The following is a 23,626-nucleotide window of genomic DNA, read 5'->3' as shown; positions in this document are numbered from 1 at the left end:
ACCGAAGCCGAATTTTAAAAGTTGGGTTCGATTTCCATCTCTACCTACATACATAAAAATCTATATATGTATAGATCTGTGAATCGATCAATCGCGGATAAGAATTTAGTTCCGGTTTCCAGTCTAGATATAATATATGTCTATGGTAAACTCTTTTTGAGTCGCTCTAATAAATCTTTTCTGTCTTTGAAAAGTAAGGATCTTAGTTTTCAAAGTTTAGAAATATTACAAAATCATTTCTCGGATATTCATGCAAATATATGAAAAAAAGCCATTTCGTGTTTGTTTCCATTGAGATAATATTTCAAAAATCCTAGATCGAAATAATTCATGTTGATTTAAATCATCTTATGTACATTTAAATAGATTGATTGACTAGATTTTTCTAGATTATGTATCTAAAAATTGCAAAATAATAATTATGAGACGAGAGTACTCTTTTTTTTATGTTCAATTACTTGATCTAGATCTAAAAATTAAATTATGTTACATAGGTTAGGGTTGAACAAAAAATTACTTTACTTTTTTTTGACCACTTTACAAAACAACGCTTTGATCCAACTTTCTAAAAAATTTTCACGATATCTTTTGTTAAAAAATCTATATATCTATATATTATATCTATATCTAAATCTATATATTATATCTATATCTAAATCTATATATTATATCTATATCCAAATCTATATATTATATCTATATCTAAATCTATATATTATATCTATATCTAAATCTATATATTATATCTATATCCAAATCTATATATTATATCTATATCTAAATCTATATATTATATCTATATCTAAATCTATATTCTATATAACATAAAGTAAAGTTTTAAAAATTAAACATTAATTTAATTTATTGATGTCAAATCAACGATGGTATTGTCTATTAGGAGAGAACGAGTTAAATTATTCGACACGTTACTCATACGCTCTAGACCAGTGGTTCCCAAAATTTTTTGTCTCGTAGACCCCCTGCCATGTTTTCTGGTTTTCGGTAGACCCCCTGCTCAACTTGCAAATTTTTGCAAATTCATCAACATTTTTTAAAACAAATTTCTAACTGTAATGAGTTGAAGAGTGAAAAAAATAATTTAAAACTAAACAACAACGGATATTATGTTTCATATACGAATTTGTTGTTCAATGAAGTAGTCTTTCCAACATTAAATTTTAATTAATTAATTAATATGCCTTAAGTATCATTGTAAAAGGTTTCGCAAGGAGCAGTTTCTTGTGTATTGCTTGATCTTTCACGTGTGGCTCAAATATCTGCGGAACTGTTTTATTTAACAGGAGAAAGGGCGAAGGCGAGTAACTGGAGCCTAAACCAGAAAGCTTCGAGCAGGAAGGGCTCATTAGCCTTGGCTTGCTACCCACCTAGCAGAACGAAAACTTAGTTCAAAACTCTGCTGCCTTGCAACTATACCCAAACATGGGAAAGGTCTCGTGGGTCAACCCTAAGGAAATATTAAGAGACGGCGACCATTAGCAGTTTCTAGCACACAGCGCTACACCTTGTCAGGCCAAACTGTATTTATGTCTTTTGCAAAGATTTACATAAGAAGCTTTTAATTTTATAACTCATGCCACTGAAGAGACTTTGAACTGTATTGTTGCTTTAAGAAATTCTTTTAATAATAACAGATGTAGGTTTGTGTAAAACGGCTGGTAAATTCAATGTTTGACCTTCGCTGTTTTCCGTATTTGGCTTTAAGTAAAGAAATCTTGTAAGACGCTCACAAACTATCATCTTCTCTATACGATGTCGAACAGAGATTTTGTGGCTCTATTCTGAACTTTATCTTTAAGTGTTATAAAGTTTTTCAAATCTTTATTTTGTCAGGGTCAGGGTGGCATTGTCTCAGATGATCCTCCAGCGTAACTGGTTTCATATCATCATAAAAAGTCACTTAGGCAACCAATGGCTTGAAAAGGAAGGAATGAATCCCAATTTTAAATAATCAACGCTGTACAGTTTACATTTATTTTTTTCTAAACATTAGTTAGGGCCTACATGCAGACAAAATGAAGCTATTTAAATAAGTATTGGAATTGATTACAACAATTTTTCGTTTGAATAGCAGGATAAATATTTAAAGGATTAACGAAGGTACAAATCATATATTAGTGTATGAAATAATTACATTAATGGAATGTGAAAATTAAATAACGACCTTCTTAAATGAAATCTATTATCGTAGACCCCCGTGGACATCTCATAGACCCCCAATTTATGTTTTTACTTTCGTAGACCCCATGGAGGTCTTCGTAGACCCTGGGGGTCTATATAGACCACTTTGGGAATCACTGCTCTAGACAATTACTTTGAAGCCAGTTTTGTACTAAAAAATGTCAGAGAAAAGTTGCCAAGTGGTAAGTATGCTTTCATTTACTGGTCGAGTACTTAGGAAAATTTCGTTTCAATACGAATATAACGGACACTTTTCTGATTGTTTCCAGTTAGCTCATTAGTATTTCGTTCTTTTCAATGAGACATCTAGCGGAGTAGGAAGGAGACAACATCTAGCAATAAAGGAATCAAACATTTCTTATTTTAACTTATAAATCACGTTTCTTAAAAAATGATAATAATTACGTCCTACGCGTATCCATGTGTCGTGCAAGTTTATTATAAGACTTAAACTTTGTTACGTTGATATTCTTGGCTGATTTAGGTAACCTGTTCCATGTGTTAAAGGTCCTAGGAAGGAACATTTGTACGAATGTGTTCCAGTATAAAGAATAAGAAATCTATCTTTGTGTTTTATGTCGTGATAGCTTCTGTAGGCGGTCAGAAATAATGTATGGATGACATCATCTGGACCTACTTTTTATTTACTGTATAGTACAAAAATATCACTTCAATTTGTATAAATAATAAATAAAATCGCCGCACTTTAAATCATTGGCCCTGGAATGTTAAAGGGAATTAATCATCTCAATACGCTCTATGTATTATATATTGAGTCGTGCCCCTTACATGATAGGTGTTCTATCCATCGCCGCTGTATTGTATTGTAACTGTATTGCTTCTACACTATACAGTGGCGCAGCTAGGGTAGGGGGAAGAATTTGAAAATCCCCAGTTGAAGTGATTTTTACATTATATATTACGCAAATAGCAGGGACCCCCATGAGGTCAAGGGCTCCCCTCCCCCCCGGGTCTCCAAATGATGGAAAATTCCTAGTTACGCCCCTAACACTATACACAACGCTTGAAGGATAAATAAATATCTTATGTTTATAGATTATTATGTAATTATTACATTTTTCTCACAAGTATTCCCCCCCCCCCAATGGTTAGAATTGTTAAGTGTGTAAGGGAAGGGCTTATAGTTTATCCCACCCCCTACTGGATCCACCACCATAGGATATGTTTGTTTTTTTCAAATGACTAAAATTTAAAAAAAAAATATGTTCATTGATGCAAAAATATTTAACAGATGGCCGAAAACAGTTTACATTTTATACGTAAATATAAAAAATGAAGCATTCCACATAAATGTTTGAGAAACTAGAAACCTAATAAACATTGTATTGTTTTAGCATCAGCATTTTGATTATTCCTAATACCATTTAGTAATGACAGAAAGCAGAGCTACAACAGGCTTTTAATACACTGTGTGCATTTGGCTTGGATCTATAAAGTTTTCCTCTCAAGGTATCACCCATATAACAAAGAACTAACAAGCATATACTTTAAAAGTAATATAACAAAGTTTATTGAAATAAAATTCTGAATATTTGACATACAAAATTTAATGAGAAGCTGCTCCTGAGTTTTTCAATTAGCTTAGATTTCAAAGCTATACCAAGTTAAAGAAAGCCTTAAAGCCCTTGTTACTAACTGAGGCATCAGAATGGAAAACAATGTACATATAATTGTTGGTTGAAACCACTGTTGGTGGGATAGTGTGACTACAGTAACGACTTAATAAAGGTGCTGCCTCATTGTCTCCATCATGGACACTCATGTAGTCATAAGTACATTGATCATTACTTTCAAAGCTGAAGTCAGAGAAACTGCAAATAGAACAAGGAAATGAGATGTTTGAAAGTACAATAAAAACTTCATGACTGAAAAACAAATGATGTCTACTTCAGAAAAATACAGAAAAGGTTCAAGTTAAAGGACCAACAGTTTGCTAGTTTGTGTAGGTGACTTGTTGTAGCAAAGTATCTACATTTTAAAAACAAAAGAAATTTGTCTATTTTGAAAATTAAAAACTTTTATGTAGCCTACATCTGAAGAAATCATTAAAACATTGTGCCTAAAACCTACTAGTTGCTTCAGGTTTAACATTACTTCTCATATGCAATGACTGGATGCTACATTAGTTCTCACAGCCAATAAGACCAGATATTGAATTGTTGTAAAACGTTTAGAGATCATCATGTAGAGCACTTTGTAGGAGCCCTATTCAATTTTTTTAAGGCTGGAACATTTTGAGATAAAAACCTGGGCATTAGCTGAGTGAGGAGCTTTGTCAACTGCACAGCAGTTTCCTCCCTCCCCCCCTTCCCAGCTGGTCATGCACTGCTTATTTTTGTTACGGTTTACACTAATGTTTGTGTTTAGCAACAATTAGCTGAGGTTTAGAGTTCTACTTTACTTTCTCAGACGTTAAACTAAACAAGAATTGTATCTCTAGAAAGTGCTACTTTAATTTTATCGGTGACTAAAAAAAGAAAGAAAGAAACTGTGGCTTTTAAGTTAACACTAGTTTTCAATTTTTACTTTAGGTTTCACTTTGTCTACACAACTGTTTATACAACTGAGTATAGTGTTCATTATTTTTTACAGATAGATTCATTTTCATTTTGAGACATTTAAGAGTTTCAATTGATCTTATTTCTTTTAACATTCATAATGATTAAATAGCAAATGGTTTGTTAACAGTTTTTCAATAATATTCTCTTAGGTCCAACTCTTTTCTTAAGTTTACACCAACAGAACTAACAGTCCTTCACATAGTTCTTGTCATAATGTTATTAACTAAACAAATTGAAATACTACATATCTCAAGCTAGCTTCCTTACAGAGTAGTTTAGAGTAATTTTATGGATGTTTCAAAACATATTTCATTTGATGTTATTATTTTCACTAAGTTATTTAGTATTTGAAAATAAAGTAAACATGAAAGCAAACCTTAGAGTCACTCTTGAATTAATTCCCCCTTCAATCCTCCAGAAACAAGAAGTGCTGTCTGGGTAAGTGTGAGGATAATTTGGGCTTACAATATAGCCTGAGTGGGATTGAATGGTGGAGTTGCAGGCTGAAACAAGACAAAACCTACCTCATGTTCACACTATTTCAAAATACTTTGTGCTTATAATTAATAAAAGTAGTTTCCAACTAAACATCATAGCACAACATTTCAAAGAGAAACTTACATTTCATTCTTAAAAAATCTTGTATAATTTTAAATATTTTAAAATGTTAAAACAAAAAGTTTCATTAGTAACTTTATTTCATTTCAAAATATTTATTGGTTATTTATTCTTTAGAGGCGCGGTGGCTGAGCGATAAAGCGATTGGCTTCCGAATCGGGGTTCGAATCCTGGTGAAGACGATTTCTAATTTTGGGATCTTCGGGCACCTCTGAGTCCACCCAGCTCTAGGGTACCTGACATTAGTTAGGGAAAAGTAAAAACGGTTGGTCATTGTGCTGGCCACATGACACCCTTGTTAACCGTAGGCCACAGAAACAGATGACCTTTACATCATCTGCCCTATAGACCACAAGGTCTGAAGGGGAAACTTTATTCTTTATAAATGTAGGAATGGTAAAGCACTTGCCTTCTGAACCATGGTGTATAGGATTTGAATCCTAATTAAGACTGACATTTTTAATTTCTGGATCTTTAGAGCACCTCTGAGTCCACCCAACTCTAATAAAGTTGGGGAAAAGTAAAGGTGGTTTGTGGTTGTGCTGTCACATAACACCCTTGTTAACCAGGGGATGTAGAAACAGATAAACTTTACATCATCTGCCTCATAGATTGCAAGGTCTGAAAGGGAAACTTTATCCTACCCTTTACTCTATCCCAGTGGTCTTTTTCCTTTTTCGGCCTACCGCCCCCTTTTCGTAATTTTCCTTTTAATAAATCCGCCAGCTTCCCCTCTAAGAAAAACACTTATAAAGAAGCGTTATAAGTCAAAATGTTATCTATTTATTAATTTTTATGCTGTCAATAACACTTATCCCACATGGGAGACAACCACATGCCAAAGGCGTTCTTTTTTGGCGAGCTTAGAGTTACAGAGGTTCTCGACGTAAGCGCTATAAAGATCCCCTACTGGCATAGAGGACCATACCTGGCAGCATTCTCTAGCAGCAGATGGCCTCTGAGAGAGACGGAGAGCTCTCACAAAAGCTGTGGGACAACCATTTTGAGGCTTAAAGAAAAGCAATTATTAAAGACAGGCGCAAAAGATAGAAAGAAACACTTAAATAGACCGTCAGCAGACAACGGCTTTGTCTGCACAAATTTTGGAAAAATATGCAGGTCGCAACTTATGTGAAACACTGCACTCAGCCGTAATCTTTGGAATTAAAGGCAAAAACAGCCAATATTATCATTATACAAAAATTATGTCCAATGATTTGCAGTGATTACATACAAAAATTAATCTTATTGTCATAACTTTCTTTAAAATCCTAAGAATAGTCCCCTTTTAAATGTTTGAATATTAGGGCCTACTGTTTTTAGGTTAATTGTAAATTTAGTTGTATTATTAATATAAATATTATTATTGCTGAATTCACTACAAAAAAAAATCAAGCTAATGGGAACTTTGTGCCTCCTGCAGTCTGACAATATTAGAAATTTCAAGCTTTATACTAGTCAAAGCAAGGTGAAGGTCTCCTCTAGTGGCTACATCCAGTCTATTTCTTTGCCTATTCATTAAGTTTGTCAAGCACTAAATCTAGGTTTACCATATATATTGATGGAGAAGCTAAAACATAATTTTTGACCACAGTTTTGGAATTTTACTAAAGCAATTAAATGCAGCCACATCTCTGTGGTGCCTCCAGGGGTAGATAGCAATTTTCCCTCGCTATGGGGGCCAGGTGGCTTGACCTCTTTGGGGGCCCCTGCATTTTGCATAATATTTAATTAAATTAATTAAAAAGCACTCATTTGGGGCCCCTACTCAAGACCACTGCTCTATCCTATATAAATAAAAACAAATGTGTTTACCATTAGTTACATAGCAATGTTCACCACTACTATCTAATGTCATCCATTCTGGACATGTGCAAGTCTCTGTCCATGGGTTGGTAGATGTTACTTTACAGGTGTGAGAACAACGTTTCTGTTTACAAAAATCTAATGGAAACAAATAGTGAATGTGAACTCATGGATCAAGTGAGGTGAGAAAATGTGTCACTTCTGGAATAATGAACATACATTTTAAATATTGATAACATGACTGTATTTTTCCATTAGTCAAGAAAAGTTAACTTATACACAGTCTTGGATCACTGCTACTACAATGGATTATATGTAAGAGGTATTTTTATTTTTTATATTTACAGTGACAATTCATTTAATGTATGACTGCATCAGAGAATATAACCCAGAAGGCAACATAAACAGAAGAAGGACAGACCCCAACAAGCCAACATAAACTGAAATAAAATTAATACTTAAGTAACCTTCAATAGCATAAGTGGCTAGAAATCCTTTCTTGTTGTTTGAATTATCTGATGTAAAAACAATGTGCATAGAGTTGCCAGAAGATTTGATTACTTCCGGCACTGAGTAACATAAACTGTCCAGCTGCTTAGCTGAGGAACTGTCTCCATCAAATAGTTCAACATAATCATAGGGACAACCTTCCACTTCATAGTCTTGAAATCTTGTCACAGAAATGGACAAAATTTTTTCAAAATCAAAATCATTTATTGGTTGTGAAATGAATATTGGCAACTATTTTAAAGTAAGCCCATATCTAGAGTGTATAAAAAAAAATAATTATTTCAATTAAATTAGTAAAGTTTTATATTTTAATAAATTAAAAAATTGAAAAACAAATTAATATACAATTTCGTAGTGGACACTACTTGATAAAAATAACTGTAACATCATGATAGGGATAGTTTAAAATGAACTATATAAATTTTAAGTTACATTAGATATAAATAAAATATTTTAAAAGACAATTTACTTTTTTGTGACCTTAATTTATTGAGATATTTGATAGTTTTTTTCTGACCTTAGAGAAATAATTGAGTTGACGTTGTTAGATGTTATTGTCCATGTGCACTTGGAATCATAGGGATATGTCAGTGGGTAATTAGAACTCATGATTGTACCAGTAGATGCTGTTAAAACTCTGTTGCAATCTTTTGAATAAAGGACACAATAATAAGGTACAAATATTAAATCTTCTAAAATATTTGGAATCTTTCTAAAAGTAACTTTAGAGTAATATTGTTTGCTTAATACAAAAATGTACTCACCAATACAATTACCATTAGGATCTGGAAGTAATCCATTGTAGCATAGACATTTGTCATTGCTACACTGTAGATGGTCTTCACACTTTGTAGCACTGTCACAGTGTATTACTGATGTTGACACAGCTGTATTTGAAAAAAAACTGGTTTAATGACTTATGTAATTCCTGTCAAACAAAAATATAAAAAGAAGTGAAGTATAAAATAATCTAAAAAGTTCTAAAGGATAGAGTTATCTCTTATGTCTGCATACAAGTTCTGTTCAGTTTAGTGCAGTTCAGTTCAGTGATGGTTCAATGTTTCCTATTACCAGTTGTAAAGTGTTTGTTATTTTCACAGTTAGTAAAGAGCAACCCAACTTAAATTTGAGTAGTAAATTCTTAAGTTAGCTGTGGGATTTTGTTGAATGCAAGCAGAGAGAAAGATAGAAAGAAGCAATTTCTTACATAAATACATTAGTTTTTAAAATATTCACACTTTACATAAGAAAAGTATATTTTGATTAGAGTACTATACAAGGCTTACTTAGTTTATACATTAACTTTAAAAAAAGCTTTGTACCATCTAATATCATTAGAAAATATTATTTCCTGTGAGTTTATTGTAACTGCCTAGTCATATGTCATGGCGTCACTGTCTTCACAATTATCCCAAGTTCAAATTCCATCCCCTTCTGTCTTGCAGTAAGATAGAACTAAAACTAAAAATTGTAATTTACAAAGGCTCATCCAAAACTTTTAAAAAAGATATTTTACAATAAAGTAAAGATAACAGCAAATTATTTGTCCAGAACGCTAGCAAATATTTCAGGAAGTGCAAAACAATGTCAACAAAAATAAAAAAATAAAAATTCATTCCAAATAGTCTGACTAACCAATGCAATCATTAGACACTGCATCTAATGTATATCCAACATAACAGGAACAAGTATATGATCCTAACGTGTTTGTGCAATTTTGAAAGCAAACATGTAGATTTCTATCTTGGCATTCATCTACATCTGAAAGAAAAAAAAATTCAAAGACACCATTTTCTGCTGATCATAATGACCTTTTAAGCTACATGTATTAAAAGTGTTGTATGATTTGATGTGGGAAGTTAGGAATTGAGATGAGAGAATTATGTTGATTATTTTAAAAAATATTTAAAAAATGGAATTTTAGCTAAAATAAGACATTGATATGCTGATATTTAACTTATGAAATATAAAATTATTTCTAGACATACACTAGCAACATAAGACTCACTCTAGTAAACCAGTAACCCAAACCAGTTTTCATCAAATATACAAACTCTTTATCTAAGGTTAATGACAATACAAATTACAATGGAAGGAATTACTGGCCTGGTTTCACTAAACCAAAAGAGAGCAAAAAGAAAAGACACTAGAACACTAAAATGAAACTTTAACTTGGCACCCACTCAAAGTCTACAAGTCTGGCACTCAAAAGTACTTTTGAATAACAAAATTTTCTAAGAAGCATTGAACCATAAAAAGAAACTAGAAAGTGTAAACACTTAAATCAGCTAACATACTTAATTGTGTAAAGGAGAAAGTCTGGAAAAGTTCATTGTCAATGACAATCACTTCTATAGTGAAGAAAGTGGAGCATTATAACTAGCAGCTACCACCCTATTAAAGCAATGAGCAGTATTTCTGACAGATGAAAACATATTATACATTTAAAATTTTAAAATAAACCTCTGTTGCATTTTATATCATACAACTCAATAAATCAATTATAAATTTCAACAGTAATAGCAATAACACTTTTCTCTAATGGATTCCAGCACTAATACATACAGAGGAAAATAAATGGATAAGTCGAAAATATGACTCTGTTATCTGTAAGGAAGAAGTGAAAAAAAAAGTACCATGTGTGATATAATGATTTCTCACACTGACTTCAGAAGAAAGTAAGCTATCCTGACATTATCAACTAAATCAGAGAATATGCCTCCATATATAATAATGACAATTGGAACTAGCAAAACATGTCTTCATGGAGTGTCACCAAAGAATGCTGACAACCTTTTTCAAACTTCCATATTTTATTGAAGCAACAAGATGCTGGCCCTAGAGCAAGCCATTAGAAGACAAAGTGTATACAAATAATTTATTAACAGATAGTCAGGAGTCAGAGCACCCCTTCTAAACAATAGAAAGAACTTCTGATCTGGAAACCAGTTCATCTCAGATTGGTTATCTGAAACCCCCAATAAAAAGCTTAAAAATATTTGCTGAAGATTTGCTAGCATAATTTATTTATTCAATTAGTTCTCCATATTTGAAAGAATTACTAATTAAGTGCAGGCTAAAAATACCTATCAAGTGCATACTTTATTTTGGTTTAACTTCATTGGGTTAAGTGTATTAGTCATAATGTGAGACTGAGAATTCTATAAGACTAGATTTAATACTATTATTTACCAGTGCATATTCCATTTTGTCTAGTAAATCCATTTTGGCACTGGCACTCTGCAGAACCAGGTGTATTGACACATATTTCATTAGATGGGCAATGCATATTATTGCTAATACATTCATCAATGTCTTCATCGCAGTGGTCTCCTATGATTAACAATATATATGCATAAAACATAATAGTTCATATCAATTTTATTTTTATACTGCCATTATTAACTCTTTCTCTCCGTAATTATTTACCACACTCTGGTGGAATCAACCCTGGTATCGTCAGTTAGGAGAGAAAGAATTAATATAACTCAAAATATAACTAATAATGACACCAAATGATTTTGTAACTTTAATACAATGCATAATCTACATTGAGTCTAGTAGCATCACTTAATCAGAATATGGAAACAAGTAATTAAACATAATCATTTTAAATTAACATTCATATGTAGGAACGTTTAAGGAATGCTAAGAAAAAAAATGAATAAAAGTTTTTATAAAGGCTGTTTTTTTTTAAATCTAAAAAGTCATTGAACTTTGACACTACATTACAACATTCTTAAAGTGTTACCTTGAAATCCAGATTTACAGACACACCCGCTCTTTAAGTCACAATGATCCGCATTTATTCCACAAGAACATTCATTGGCACAGTTAATTCCCCATGTTTCGCCTTCACAATCTGCAAATGAAAAGTTACTTTTAAAAACATAGGTATTACAATCAGTATGGTTAAAAATATTTTTTTTAGTGAAGCAATATAGAGAAACTTTCTGCACAATATATCTTATTCAAAAGATGAAGCAACAAATCTTATTGTATCTTATAATTTACAGGATGTTATTTCAAGGCAGAAGATAATTACATTTAAATATAGTCATGCATGTTAAAGACTTAAATTTTAGTCATTGGTTTTCCTGGCTGATTCAGGCAACCTGTTTAATGCTCTAAGGGCGCCTGGAAAAAAGAGCACTTATCACTAAGATTTTATGTCTCTGAGTATTTATTAGGTTGTGTTTTTGTATTTGTAAATTATGGTTCAGTGTTTGTCTATTGTTACTTTACTTTCTAGTCTTCTAAGTGTAGTGTCTCTAAGCTTAATCTAGATTAAAATAATGCTATGTTAATATAGAAAGAAAAAATACCAATGCATGTTCTTAGATCATTGTCAAGTCTTTGGCCGGCTTGGCATGAGCATGTAAAGCCACCTTCAGTATTTCTGCAGCCCTCTTTGTACAAACACAAGTTTAAAGTGGTTGATGCACACTCATTTATATCTGTAATATACATTTAGAATTTGTGCCAATGTTGATGGTGTAAAAAGGTTAGTTGATAACAAAGTAATGAAAAAAAAATTTAGCTTTGATTAAGTATTACATTATTTAAAGCTTACCTTGGCACCTTGTTGAACCAATGAGATCAAAGCCACGAGGGCAAAAACAATAAGGGCTTCCATTCTCATCCACAGTACAATTGTGGCTGCATGTCATATTCTTATTTTTACAAATGTCTTTCACTGAAATATCAATTTTGTATTTCACTGATGAAATCAAAACAAATTGAAAATTTTATTTATTTAATAATTAATATCTGATTCCAAACTTTCCCATTGATAAGTTATTTTGGTAACCATAAATTGAAATTAATTGATTCGTGCTTCAATCACCTCTATACATATTTTTTTCTTTGGTGCCAGTAAATTTTATATTAGTTGCTAATAAGAAGTATGTCACAGTACTAAAAGCTTGATTTGATCTTTTGATGAAAAACTTAGGCTGTATGGTTGAATAACAGAATGCTTATGGCTAAAATGACTTGACTAACAAAAAATTAGATGTAAAACAAACAAATTGTGGAGAGTCAAAATAAAAAGGGAACTGCATTGCTCTCTGAGACAACAATACCAAAACCAAGATGAAAAAAAAAGAATAATTCATTAAAATAAACATGTAGCATTAATGGTTTTTAGGAGACAAGCTAAAGGATGTAACTTTAGAATCATTAACACTATGTTCATAGATGAAATTAAACCAAGTAACAGTAAAATATTCACTTCATTGTATGCTCTTAGTCCGTATTTAATCCTACATTCATCTATTGAACTTCTCTATCCATCAAGAATTTATTCCAATTAAATAATATTGTGTTTTTTTTACCATTAATGCAATGCTTTCTGTCTGTAGATTTGTAATACCCAGGATGGCATTTACAATTAAAGCTTCCAGGAGTGTTCTCACAAACTTGTTCACAGCCATCAATATGAGATTCACATTCATTGATATCTGTAAATACATTAATCATCAGTTAGAAAAAGGTCAGAATACTAATATCTCTTCAAAGAATGTGTAAGTAGCTTTGCTGCATAAAATAAAAAGATATCTTGCTAAGTTTACTCTTTTCTGCTAAAATCAAACTCATATTTCTCTTATTCTGAACAATTTACATTCCACCTACAACAAATTAGTTATGGGTCTGTTTATCTGAAGTTTCTTTTACTATCACTGACCTTCACAAACTAAAAACTGGTTTCTGTAAAAGCCTGGTCGGCACTGACACATATAGCTACCCATTGTATTAACACAGGTTTCTCCAAGTTCACTGTTACATCTGAAGGTTACTTGAATATCAGAACACTCATCAATATCTGGAGAACAGTAAATCATGATGGAATGTTTTATCTCGTAACGAATATTCAATGTTTTTCAATAAAAAAAAAATATCTGACATCAAGATAAAATATTAAAAGCTTAACATTATTTTGATAATTCTTAAACATTAATAAAAATTGAGAAAAGACTAAATGTGGCTAAAAAAATGGCTGAGACGGATTTTGGGAGTCAGTTACACAGATCGGGTCTCAAACAGGAAAATCCTATGTCGAACTGGGAGTCAAACACTTAGTGAGGTTGTTACAGAGCGTCGCATGAGGTTTGCGGGACATGTTCTACGTCAAAATGAATTACGCACACCAAGAGTTGCGATAACATGGAAGCCAATATGAGGAAAGCGCAAACAGGGAAGTCCTCCTATTACTTGGCGACACACCTTCATGGAGGACCTCAAAACAGTGGACACCAGGTGGGAGGAGGCTTCAGACATTGCCATGACAGATCTTTATGTAGACAGCTTGACGCTGAATGCCCCAAACATAGCAGGAGGACCTAAGTCTAAGTAAGTAACAAAATTATATAATAAAGTAATAGGGTACGGTGATTTGTCCTACATTTCTTCGATGAATGAGCAATGATTGTTTACCTTGGCATGCTCCTTTAATCATTCTATATCCATCCTGACACAGACATTGATAACTTCCAACTGTATTTCGGCAAAGTTGACCAGATGGACAAGCACCTATATCATTGCATTCATTAACATCAATGTTGCATTGTTCTCCAGTCCATCCTTTCTGACACACACAGCCTCTAACTGGGTCACAGTGTCCATTAAGTCCGCAATTACAAGTACTATTACAGTTAGAGCCATAATGAGGGATTTTGCAAGCTATTTAAAAAATATTCAACCGTAAAAAACTGTAAAAATAATTAATGATTTGATTTCTCATTATATAATAAACAAAATAAATGATAAAATAAAAAAAAAAATATTTGTATTAAAATAAACATTTTTAAGAAATACTGAAATTTTTGAAGATCCATTTGTGCAATTATAGATTTTTTGTGTGACAATAAGCATTTGGTATGATTTATTGAGAGATAAAATTGATTGTTATATATTTATTTAGTTGTTTTTATCTATTTAACTATAATAAATTTACACAGAATCTCATTAACTTTACAATTTCATTAAAATCTTCAGATGTCTCAATGTATACCTGTACAAGTTAATCCATCAGCATTTATTTCATATCCACTATAACAAGAACATTTATAGTGGCCTTCAATATTGGAACAGACTTGTGAGCAGGGTGTGTTGCCTTCAGTGCATTCATCTACATCTAAAGTAGTTAGAATTAAATGATAGGAACATTTTGTAGGAAACGCAACATATAAGGATGTCAAGATATAACATTCATAAGAATATTAGATACTCAAGCTTTACCTATGCATTTAGTAGCATCAGATGGATTGGTCTTATATCCAGTGTTGCAACTGCAAGTCACCTTAGTTTGATTGACAGTACACATTTGTTGACATACTTTACAAGCAGCCACCTTGTCAAAATCTGATGATTAAAGTTATCATATATTTCTTGTATATATTAAATATTTAATGTTTTTTTGAAGCACTTTGGATGCATGACAGTAAATGTTAAAATTATTTCATATTTAAAAAGAGTATACTTAGGATGCAATGAAGACCATCACTGTGCAGGTGGTATCCATCAGAACATGTACAAGTATAGTTGCCCTCAGTATTCACACATCCTTGTTGGCATAAAGCTGTTCTCTCATCACATTCATTGATGTCTAGGGATAAAAAATAAATTATTTCTTATGATATATAAACTATGATTTTTTTCTTTTTAGCGGCCCCCAAAAGGGGAAAAGACGCTATTAGTTTTGTGTGAAATGTCTGTCCGTCAGTCCCGTTTAGATCTCGTAAACGAATCGGACATCACAATATTTTAGACCATTCAAAGTTCTGATGCAACGGCTACTTTTTTTTTTCTGAAAGCGTAAAATCTAATTTTTAAAATCATTTATGCAAGTAGAAAGAAAACTGTATGGAGAGCTCCCTGATTTGGAAACCACTGCGCAGTTCATCTCATGTATTGGTCTAGTCATATGAACACTCCAACATAACAATGAGAATGATGAAGAAGAAGAAAAAGATTTATGCAAGTATTTTTTAAAGTGAAAAAGCTAATTACTATGCATTATAAGTTAGACCTAATTTAAAACGAATAGTAATCTTATAAACTTCATTTTCCTAAATTTTTTTTAATTGTGGAAATTATTAATTTTTTTTGAGGATTCGAATAAGAGATAGATCCTTTTCAAAAAATTAGATCATTTATAAGACATCAGTTAGGCCGGGGAGGCGCGGTGGCTGAGTGGTAAAGCGCTTGGCTTCCGAACCGGGGGTCCCGGGTTCGAATCCTGGTGAAGACTGGTATTTTTAACTTTGGAATCTTTGGGCGCTTCTGAGTCCACCCAGCTCTAATGGGTACCTGACATTAGTTCTGGAAAAGTAAAGGCGGTTGGTCGTTGTGCTGGCTACATGACACCCTCGTTAACTATAGGCTACAAAAACAGATGAACTTTACATCATCTGCCCTATAGACCACAAGGTCTGAAAGGGGAACTAGTTAGGCCAGGTTCACATCTAACTTTATATTCACTTTCACCTATCCTTTGATCTGCTAGACCGTTGGGGAACTACACAAGATCTGTTAACCTTCTTTCTCCATTCTTATCTCTCATTTGTCTTTGATACAATTTCATTCGGATGTTCTTTCTGAAAATATTGAAGCCTGCCTGGGTGGACCACTTCGGGGGCCGATTTTGAGTTTGTGTTTCCACACAAACTGTCTTTTATAACCTTGTTAATTTTTATTTTCAAAAGAAATTTTTATTTTAGAAATTATGCTATTAAACAAATTAACTTCACTTTAAGACTTATTATTGATATAAATATCAAATGATAAAGCATAACAGTATATTTACAAGACATGTTGCATCCTAACCAATGCTTACTAAAGTAAAACTAAACACTCCACCCAGATTAAAAAGTTAATTAGACTTAAAGAATGTAAGGTAGTCTTGGCTACCCTTGATAATCAATAATACCAGAAAAGGAATCAGTAATAGCTTTTGTTACAAATTAGTTGTTGAGAATTCTTACCAATGCATTTGTTAATATAGACAGGATCCTGTCTGAATCCATCACGACAGCTGCATCTGTAAGAACCATAAGTGTTGGTACAAAGTTGATCACAAACACTGGTGCCATTACATTCATTGATATCTGATGGAAAATGAACTTCATGAATAAAGAATCCTTCTCTTTGTAGGACTGAGTCACTGTGTGGCATACATTTTTAGTTATACAAATATGGATACACATGTCTGTGCATATGTCCATCTATTCACACATGCATGCACAATCACAGACATTATTTATCTCTGCAATTACATTTTCAGTAAACAATATAAATAATGTTATTTTTTAATGCAACAGTTAACTATTTGTTTTTAGCTCATTTACTTTCCATATTGTATTATTTAACCTTTTATTTACCTAAACAATTATCTTCAGTCCCAAGATTAAATCCAGTTGGACAAGGTCCACATGTATATCCAATGGTTTTGTTGCCTTGCTGGTCAGCAGTAAGGTCTGTACAAGTCCTCCCTCCCTGACAGGGTGATAGAGAACAAGCATCAAACTCTGACTCACAGTGTTCACCTGAAAAAACATTAACAACATTTACAGTACAAGCAAAAAATTCAAATTGCTCAGTTACAGTATTGTTAAACTTATTTTAAATGCACATGTCTATATATCAACAACTAGTCAGATATGACCTGTGGCTTGCGGGCCTTAGTTTGGGTATTACTACTAAAGTGGATTGGATTTAGATCTATATCAAAATGGCAAAATTCCATTCACATTTTTGCTTTTAGCTGACATATTCATATGAAATATAAAGTACTTTGAAACTGTTTACCCAATTTGTTAAAAAGTTTGTTTCTATAAAAGAGATAAATTTAGGTATTTTTTTTAATTTTTAGGGTGCTCAGGTTATGGGAGGGACATTAAACATACACTATGGTATCTGCCGTGATCTAATAACTTTTATGCCAAGTTTTTACCTACATACTCCTAACAATTTGCTTTATTTATAAAATTAGTGAATTAGATCATTTACAACAACATTTTATATTATATAATAAACTTTGTTTCTAACCAATAAGAGTATCCCCAATGTTCATTAGTGTCTTTTTGAAAAACAAAATAAAAAACATTAATACACAAACAAAAAAGTATCACTATTCCTAATAGTTTAATAGTTTGACATTAACCCATTAGCTCCTTCTGCAGTTGGAAATGTTTTTCCCATTTTGTCCTAAACCGTTGTAGAACGTTTCTCAAATCCCCTATTCAATTTACTTGATCTAAACTTTTTAAAAAGAAGATTTCTTCTAGTCTCGTTGCAAGCGTGATTACAAATCAAAAATATTTATTTTGAAAAAATAATCATATTTAAGATCTAATACATATAAACAAGCTTCAGTGTATAAGCCCATACGTGGGAAAATGGGTATTTTTGAAGCTTTTTTATTTTCTAATGGTATTTAAAGTATATATTTTTTTAAACTAGACATTTCATTTTATTTTTTAAAGTTGTTGCTTTGTTTATATGTATTAGATCTTAAATCTGATTATTTTTTCAAATATTTTTTTTAGATTTTAAATTTATCCCTCTTTGCTTAGGGGCTGAGAAGGATTTTTCTTAACCAGAAATAGGAGCTATTGGGTTAAAAAAAAGAAATTTAGTAAAGAAATGTGAACAAAAAAAAATTTGTGAGGAAAATATTAATTATAACAATTTTCAGAACATGAACTTAAAATGTACAATTAAAAATGATAAATTTCTCTTGGCGATTGTACCAATCAAACTTGACATAAATAGTTCTTTGTCTCTAAAATAAATGTTCAAGGCAATAAAACTCATCCTTACCAATAAACGCAGGGTAACAATGACACTTCAGCACTCCTACTCCAGTTTCTTTAGTCAGAAGTGTTGAAGAATTAGTACATATACCATGGCTACTACATCCTGAACAATATGATAGGGGAACCATATGTGTGGCCGAGTAGCCTCCATTGGTATCCATGACTTTAATTCTGCCATTAGAATAATTCAAAAATTTGAGCTTACTGTAGAAATGTATTTTTATACATAAAAGAAAAAAAAGAAGAAAGAAATAGAAATTAACAAGGGAGAGCAATAAAAAAGATGGGAGATAATTAAAGAGATATTGAGGAAGAGAGACAGAAGACGTAAAAAAATAGGAAAAGAGATATGAAGAGGTTGACATATAAAGAGAAGGAAAGAGATGACAAGAAAAAAATGAATGAGATAAATATCAGAATTTAAATCAAAACTTAAACTTAATGAAAAATATCTTTTAAAATAATAACCACATATGTGGTTACAAGGATCAACCTGCTTTATAGTAGCAGGGATTAACTAACTATTTGTCTTATAAAAATAACTTATTGATATAGATATAAGATACAATAATTCAATAACATTTTTGTTAATTAGATCAGCTAATAGAGTTGAAGGATGAAATAGCTAATAGAATTAAATGCAAGTCTGTTGAAATTAAAGGAGAGCTTATTTAATAATTCTTAAAATTTGAGTAACAAGTAATTCATATTAAAATTTTTTCATTAACAATTTGTGCATTAAATTCAGTTCAAAATTTTTCTTTACTCAAAACTGTAAACACTGCCCTACTATTCTAGGCAGTAGCTTGGCAAAAATAAAAAATCCTTTAACATCCTTAATTGTATAAAATGTAAAACTATAAATGACTGTATAATCAATAATGTAAAATTTTTGTTAAAATAAAATAATGTATTAATATTAGATGAAATATTTACTTAAGTGAATGTTCAGGAATGTCAAATGGAGTGTAAGTTATCAATCCATTATTGCTTATTGTCAATGTATTTAAACTTGATTCTACAATAAATGTTAATGCATCGCCATCACCATCAACTGCTACAACTTGTAAATTGTTGATTTTTCCTTTTGTCACCAGCCATTGTTTATCTTGGTAAGTGGGGCTTCTAAAATCTTGTATCTCTGGAATTTTATTTTCTAAAGAAGAGAAACAACACAAATATTTCTGAGATAATAGTAAAATTACAGAACAAGCAAAAAAAAAAAAAAAATCTTATCAGAGGGGAAGAACATCAAAATCACTCAGTACTGCAAGGCTTAACTCTCTTTTTAACTTTTTCTATTTCAAACAAAATTAATTAATTAACACTTATTGATTAACTAATTGGTAATTTATTTGATTGATTCAGACTATAAATAATTGTGCAAAATTTTCATTTGAATGGGAGAAAAAAAATATACAAAGTTTGTACCAAACAGACATATAGAGTGAGTTAATATAAGCTTTGTAAAAAAAAACAACAACTTAGCTTTGCTTAAAATGGAATAAAATATTTATCCAATTTTAATATATTGCTAATGATATGGATTTTAATTTTTTATTTGCTTAAAAAATTATCTAAATATTTACTAAATTTTAATATATACTTCATGATAGAACCTTAAAAATAATTGATAGATTATAATCTTGTTGACATGATTTGGGAAAGTTTAGATTATTTTTTTAAAACTTTGCAATTGCCTAAACCGCTTGGTAATATGAGGGAGTTGTGTTCAAATCTATATGAAGACTATAATGAGTTGAGTTCTCTTTGCTGAGTAGCAAGGAGTAGAAGAGACTCTCCTTTCTTAAATGTCCAATATCAAATTAGATAATGCAGAGTGTGACAAGCATGTTAAAGTAGGGCAGAGATGAGTTTGAGTTTTGGCACATCAGCACAATTTAGGCCATGTCGTGCCCATAGTCCTTCAAGGATTACTCTCCCTTTATATCACAAGGGCTAAATTCCATACAGTTAAATTATTAAAAGCAAGGTCTATTCACAGTTAAAATAGTTAAGTTAGTAAAAATGTAATAATTTTGTAAAAATCTTTTGTAAATATTATATGTTCACAATTTCACAAATCAAATTTTCATAGACAACCCCACCTCCCAGACAAAGCCCAGTAACTTCCCAAGGTCGACACTATCGAACAGTGTTTTTAAGTTGTGCACTCTAAAAAAAACTTTCCCCTAATATCCTGGTATCTGGGTCAATCAATGAGGATATGTTCCATGGTGAGACGAGTCACAGTACTCACACAATACTCACAAAGTGGGGCACCTCTCTCGTCAGCACAAAGGAGTGCGTGATGTAGGTGTGGCCAATCCTAAGCCTGGACATGGTCGTGCTACCACGTCTTGTCAGACACTTATATGTGGGTCACCACCTGACATCCGCCACAACCTGTATGAGTTTGTTGTGGGTCTCGATAGGTGGCAGAGGCAATACTTTGTCTCAGGTCAGAGAAGGGAATTTAGGTTGGTGACACCGCTTGATTTAGGGCTCTCTTTGCTTCTCTGTCTGCGGCTTCGTTTCGGTGCCCCACCTGGGAGGGGATCCAAATGAAGGTGACATCCTATGGTCAGCTGTTATTTGGTCCAACAGCTTTAGGCTCTTGTGTACCAATGGAATATCAGTCTTCATCCGCCCCAAAGCTTGCAATGCAGATTTGGAGTTGGAGCATATGATAAATTTTCTCTTTTCTGATGCTTTGAAGGCCATTAATGCAAGCGATATTGCATGTAATTTGGCCGTAAAGATGGAGCATCCATTGGGGAGTCTACGGGAGATTGTTTTGTTCCCAAAGAAGCAAGCATACGCGACCTTTCCATCCATTTTGGATCCGTCAGTGTAAATGTGCCGCAATCTCCGTAGCTCTCCTGCAGTTCCCTAATGTGGACTTGTAGTATGTTTGGGATTGTATTTTCTTTTTTGAAAATAAGGAGGGATAAATTTAATTTAGGTTTATTCATCAACCAAGGAGGGTTCTGTGTGATTTCTATTTTATAGATTTAGTCGATGGGTGGGGTTAAATTTTGGATCGATTCTCTCATATGAAGGCCCAACGGCTGTATGGCGTTAGGCCTTCGATTGTATAGTTCTACATCTGTAGGGTTAAATATGGAGTCGAAAGCAGGGTTCGTGGGTTGGATTTTAGCTTGACTATATACTGAAATTGAAAGCTTTTTCATTCTTATGTCCTTGGGGAGTTCTCCAGCCTCCACATGGAGACTTGGGATTGGTGATGTACGACGCGCAGAGACAGAGACGCAGGGCAGCATTTTGTATGGGTTCTAGTATTTTTAAGATAAGATTTCCTAGCTGCTCCTTATATTATGGATCCGTAGTCTAACTTGGATCGGATTAGACTCCGATATAGAAGCAGCAAGGTATCTCTGTCAGCTTCCCAGTCCGTATGGCTGAGTACTCTGAGTATGTTTAATGATTTTGGCATTTCTTCTTAAGTTCTTTAATGTGGGGGAGAAAATTAAATTTGGAATCTAGGGTGAGGCCTAAAAATTTTGTAGTTTTCACAACAGGGATATTCTATTTATGTTCAGAGTCTGGGTGGATTCCCCTTAAATTATAAAAAATGCATGCTAACTGTTTTGGAGTCCGAAAATGTAAAACCATTGTCGTTTGCCCAATTTTGAATTTTATTTAAACATAACTGTAATTTTCTTTCTAAAGTACTCATGTTTTTCCCATGTCTAAAAATGACAAAGTCATCAACATACAGAGAGCACTCTAAGCTAGGGGACAGAGTCTTTATAATACTGTTAATTTTTATGTTGAACAGGGTTACTGAGAGAATGCTGCTCTGGGGTATACCCATTTCCTGGTCATAAGTGTCAGAGGCGGCATTGCCTACTCGAACTTGAAATTTACGGTCCTTTAGGAATTTCCTCACAAAACAGGGAAGGTGTCCCATAAGCCCCATAAGCTCCAGGTCACGTAGAATGCCATGTTTCCATGTTGTATCATAGGCCTTTTCTATGTTGAAAAATACAGCTACTAGATGTTCTCGTCTTAGCAATGCATTTCTGATGAAAGCTTCCACCCTTACCAGGTGGTCAGTTGTTGCCCGCCCCTGCCGGAATCCGCACTGGTAGTTGGAGATTACTTTATTTCTCTCAAGGTACCAGACCAGCCTATTGTTAATCATCCTTTCCATGGTTTTGCAGATGCAGCTTGTTAGTGCTATTGGTCGATAGTTAGCTGGGTCAGACCCATCTCTTCCCGGTTTAGGGATCGGTATAACTGTGGCTTTCCTCCAGCTGTTTAGGAAAGCGCCTGTTTGCCATACACAATTTTAGATTTTTAGCAGGATTGCCAATGAGGGTTCGGGAAGATGCTTGAGGAACTGATAATGGATTTCATCTTCTCCAGGCGCTGTGTCATGTGATTTATCCAGCGAGTCCCTCAGTTCTTCAAGCAAGAACAGCTTATTCTTATGTAATCTTCATTGTTCTCTGATCTGAAGTCAATGGGGTGTCTTTCCTCCCTGATTTTGACTTTTTGGAACTCTGGCGTGTAGTTTGCAGTGGATGATTTATCTGCTCTTGAGGATGCAAGGCAGTCAGCTATATCTCTGGGGGACGTAACAGTTCGTCCTTGGTTTTTCAAATGCCCTTTTGCTTTTGATTCTTTCCCTTTGATCTGCCTTACTACCTTCCAAACCGCTCTAGCAGAAGTTTTGGCATCCAGACTGCCGACAAAATTTCTACAGGAATTCATTTTGGCTAATCGTATGGTTTGTCTAGCCTTTGCTTAAGCTATCCTAAATAGCTTTAGATTTTCTTGGGCAGGATTCTTTATGAATGCAGCCAGTCACTTTTTCCTATCGCCAATAACACTTTTACAAGCTGTATCAAACCATAGGTTGCTAGGCCTTTTAGGATTTGCGGAGGTTAGGGGAACACCTTTCCGGGCAATATCAAGTAGCTCGATAGCAAAGATATCAGCTGGATTCTGTTCATCAAGGATATTTTCTTTGATATCCTCGGAGAATCTTTTTTGGAAGTGTTCCCAATCAGCCTTATTCAGCTTCCACCGCTGAGGTCGTCCCAATGAAGGGAGATTGTTGGTAAT

At 33.0% G+C, this 23,626-nt stretch overlaps 1 protein-coding gene across 1 annotated transcript in view; it reads right to left on the bottom strand.

Moving 5' to 3' along the window:
* Positions 1-3,706: 3,706 nt before the first annotated feature.
* Positions 3,707-23,626, bottom strand: part of LOC106079337 (uncharacterized) — a 141,602-nt gene continuing 121,682 nt past the window's right edge. Inside the window, exons 27-47 of the mRNA XM_056045505.1 lie at positions 19,469-19,688; positions 18,537-18,703; positions 17,096-17,260; positions 16,700-16,822; positions 15,196-15,321; positions 14,955-15,077; positions 14,728-14,850; positions 14,151-14,396; positions 13,402-13,539; positions 13,052-13,177; positions 12,289-12,411; positions 12,041-12,172; positions 11,467-11,577; positions 10,908-11,048; positions 9,351-9,476; positions 8,480-8,602; positions 8,233-8,362; positions 7,673-7,875; positions 7,215-7,343; positions 5,158-5,284; positions 3,707-4,031 (exon numbers count right to left, since the gene is read on the bottom strand). Coding sequence (XP_055901480.1) covers positions 3,815-4,031; positions 5,158-5,284; positions 7,215-7,343; positions 7,673-7,875; positions 8,233-8,362; positions 8,480-8,602; positions 9,351-9,476; positions 10,908-11,048; positions 11,467-11,577; positions 12,041-12,172; positions 12,289-12,411; positions 13,052-13,177; positions 13,402-13,539; positions 14,151-14,396; positions 14,728-14,850; positions 14,955-15,077; positions 15,196-15,321; positions 16,700-16,822; positions 17,096-17,260; positions 18,537-18,703; positions 19,469-19,688 — 3,119 coding nt within the window. The 3' untranslated portion in view covers positions 3,707-3,814. The remainder of the gene's footprint in view (positions 4,032-5,157; positions 5,285-7,214; positions 7,344-7,672; positions 7,876-8,232; positions 8,363-8,479; positions 8,603-9,350; positions 9,477-10,907; positions 11,049-11,466; positions 11,578-12,040; positions 12,173-12,288; positions 12,412-13,051; positions 13,178-13,401; positions 13,540-14,150; positions 14,397-14,727; positions 14,851-14,954; positions 15,078-15,195; positions 15,322-16,699; positions 16,823-17,095; positions 17,261-18,536; positions 18,704-19,468; positions 19,689-23,626) is intronic.

The sequence above is a fragment of the Biomphalaria glabrata genome, chromosome 11 (genome assembly GCF_947242115.1).
Source record: "Biomphalaria glabrata chromosome 11, xgBioGlab47.1, whole genome shotgun sequence".
In the NCBI taxonomy this organism is placed as follows: Eukaryota; Metazoa; Mollusca; class Gastropoda; family Planorbidae; genus Biomphalaria; species Biomphalaria glabrata.
The sequence above is the reverse complement of the archived record's forward strand: the minus strand, read 5'-3'. Positions and strand labels throughout refer to the sequence as shown.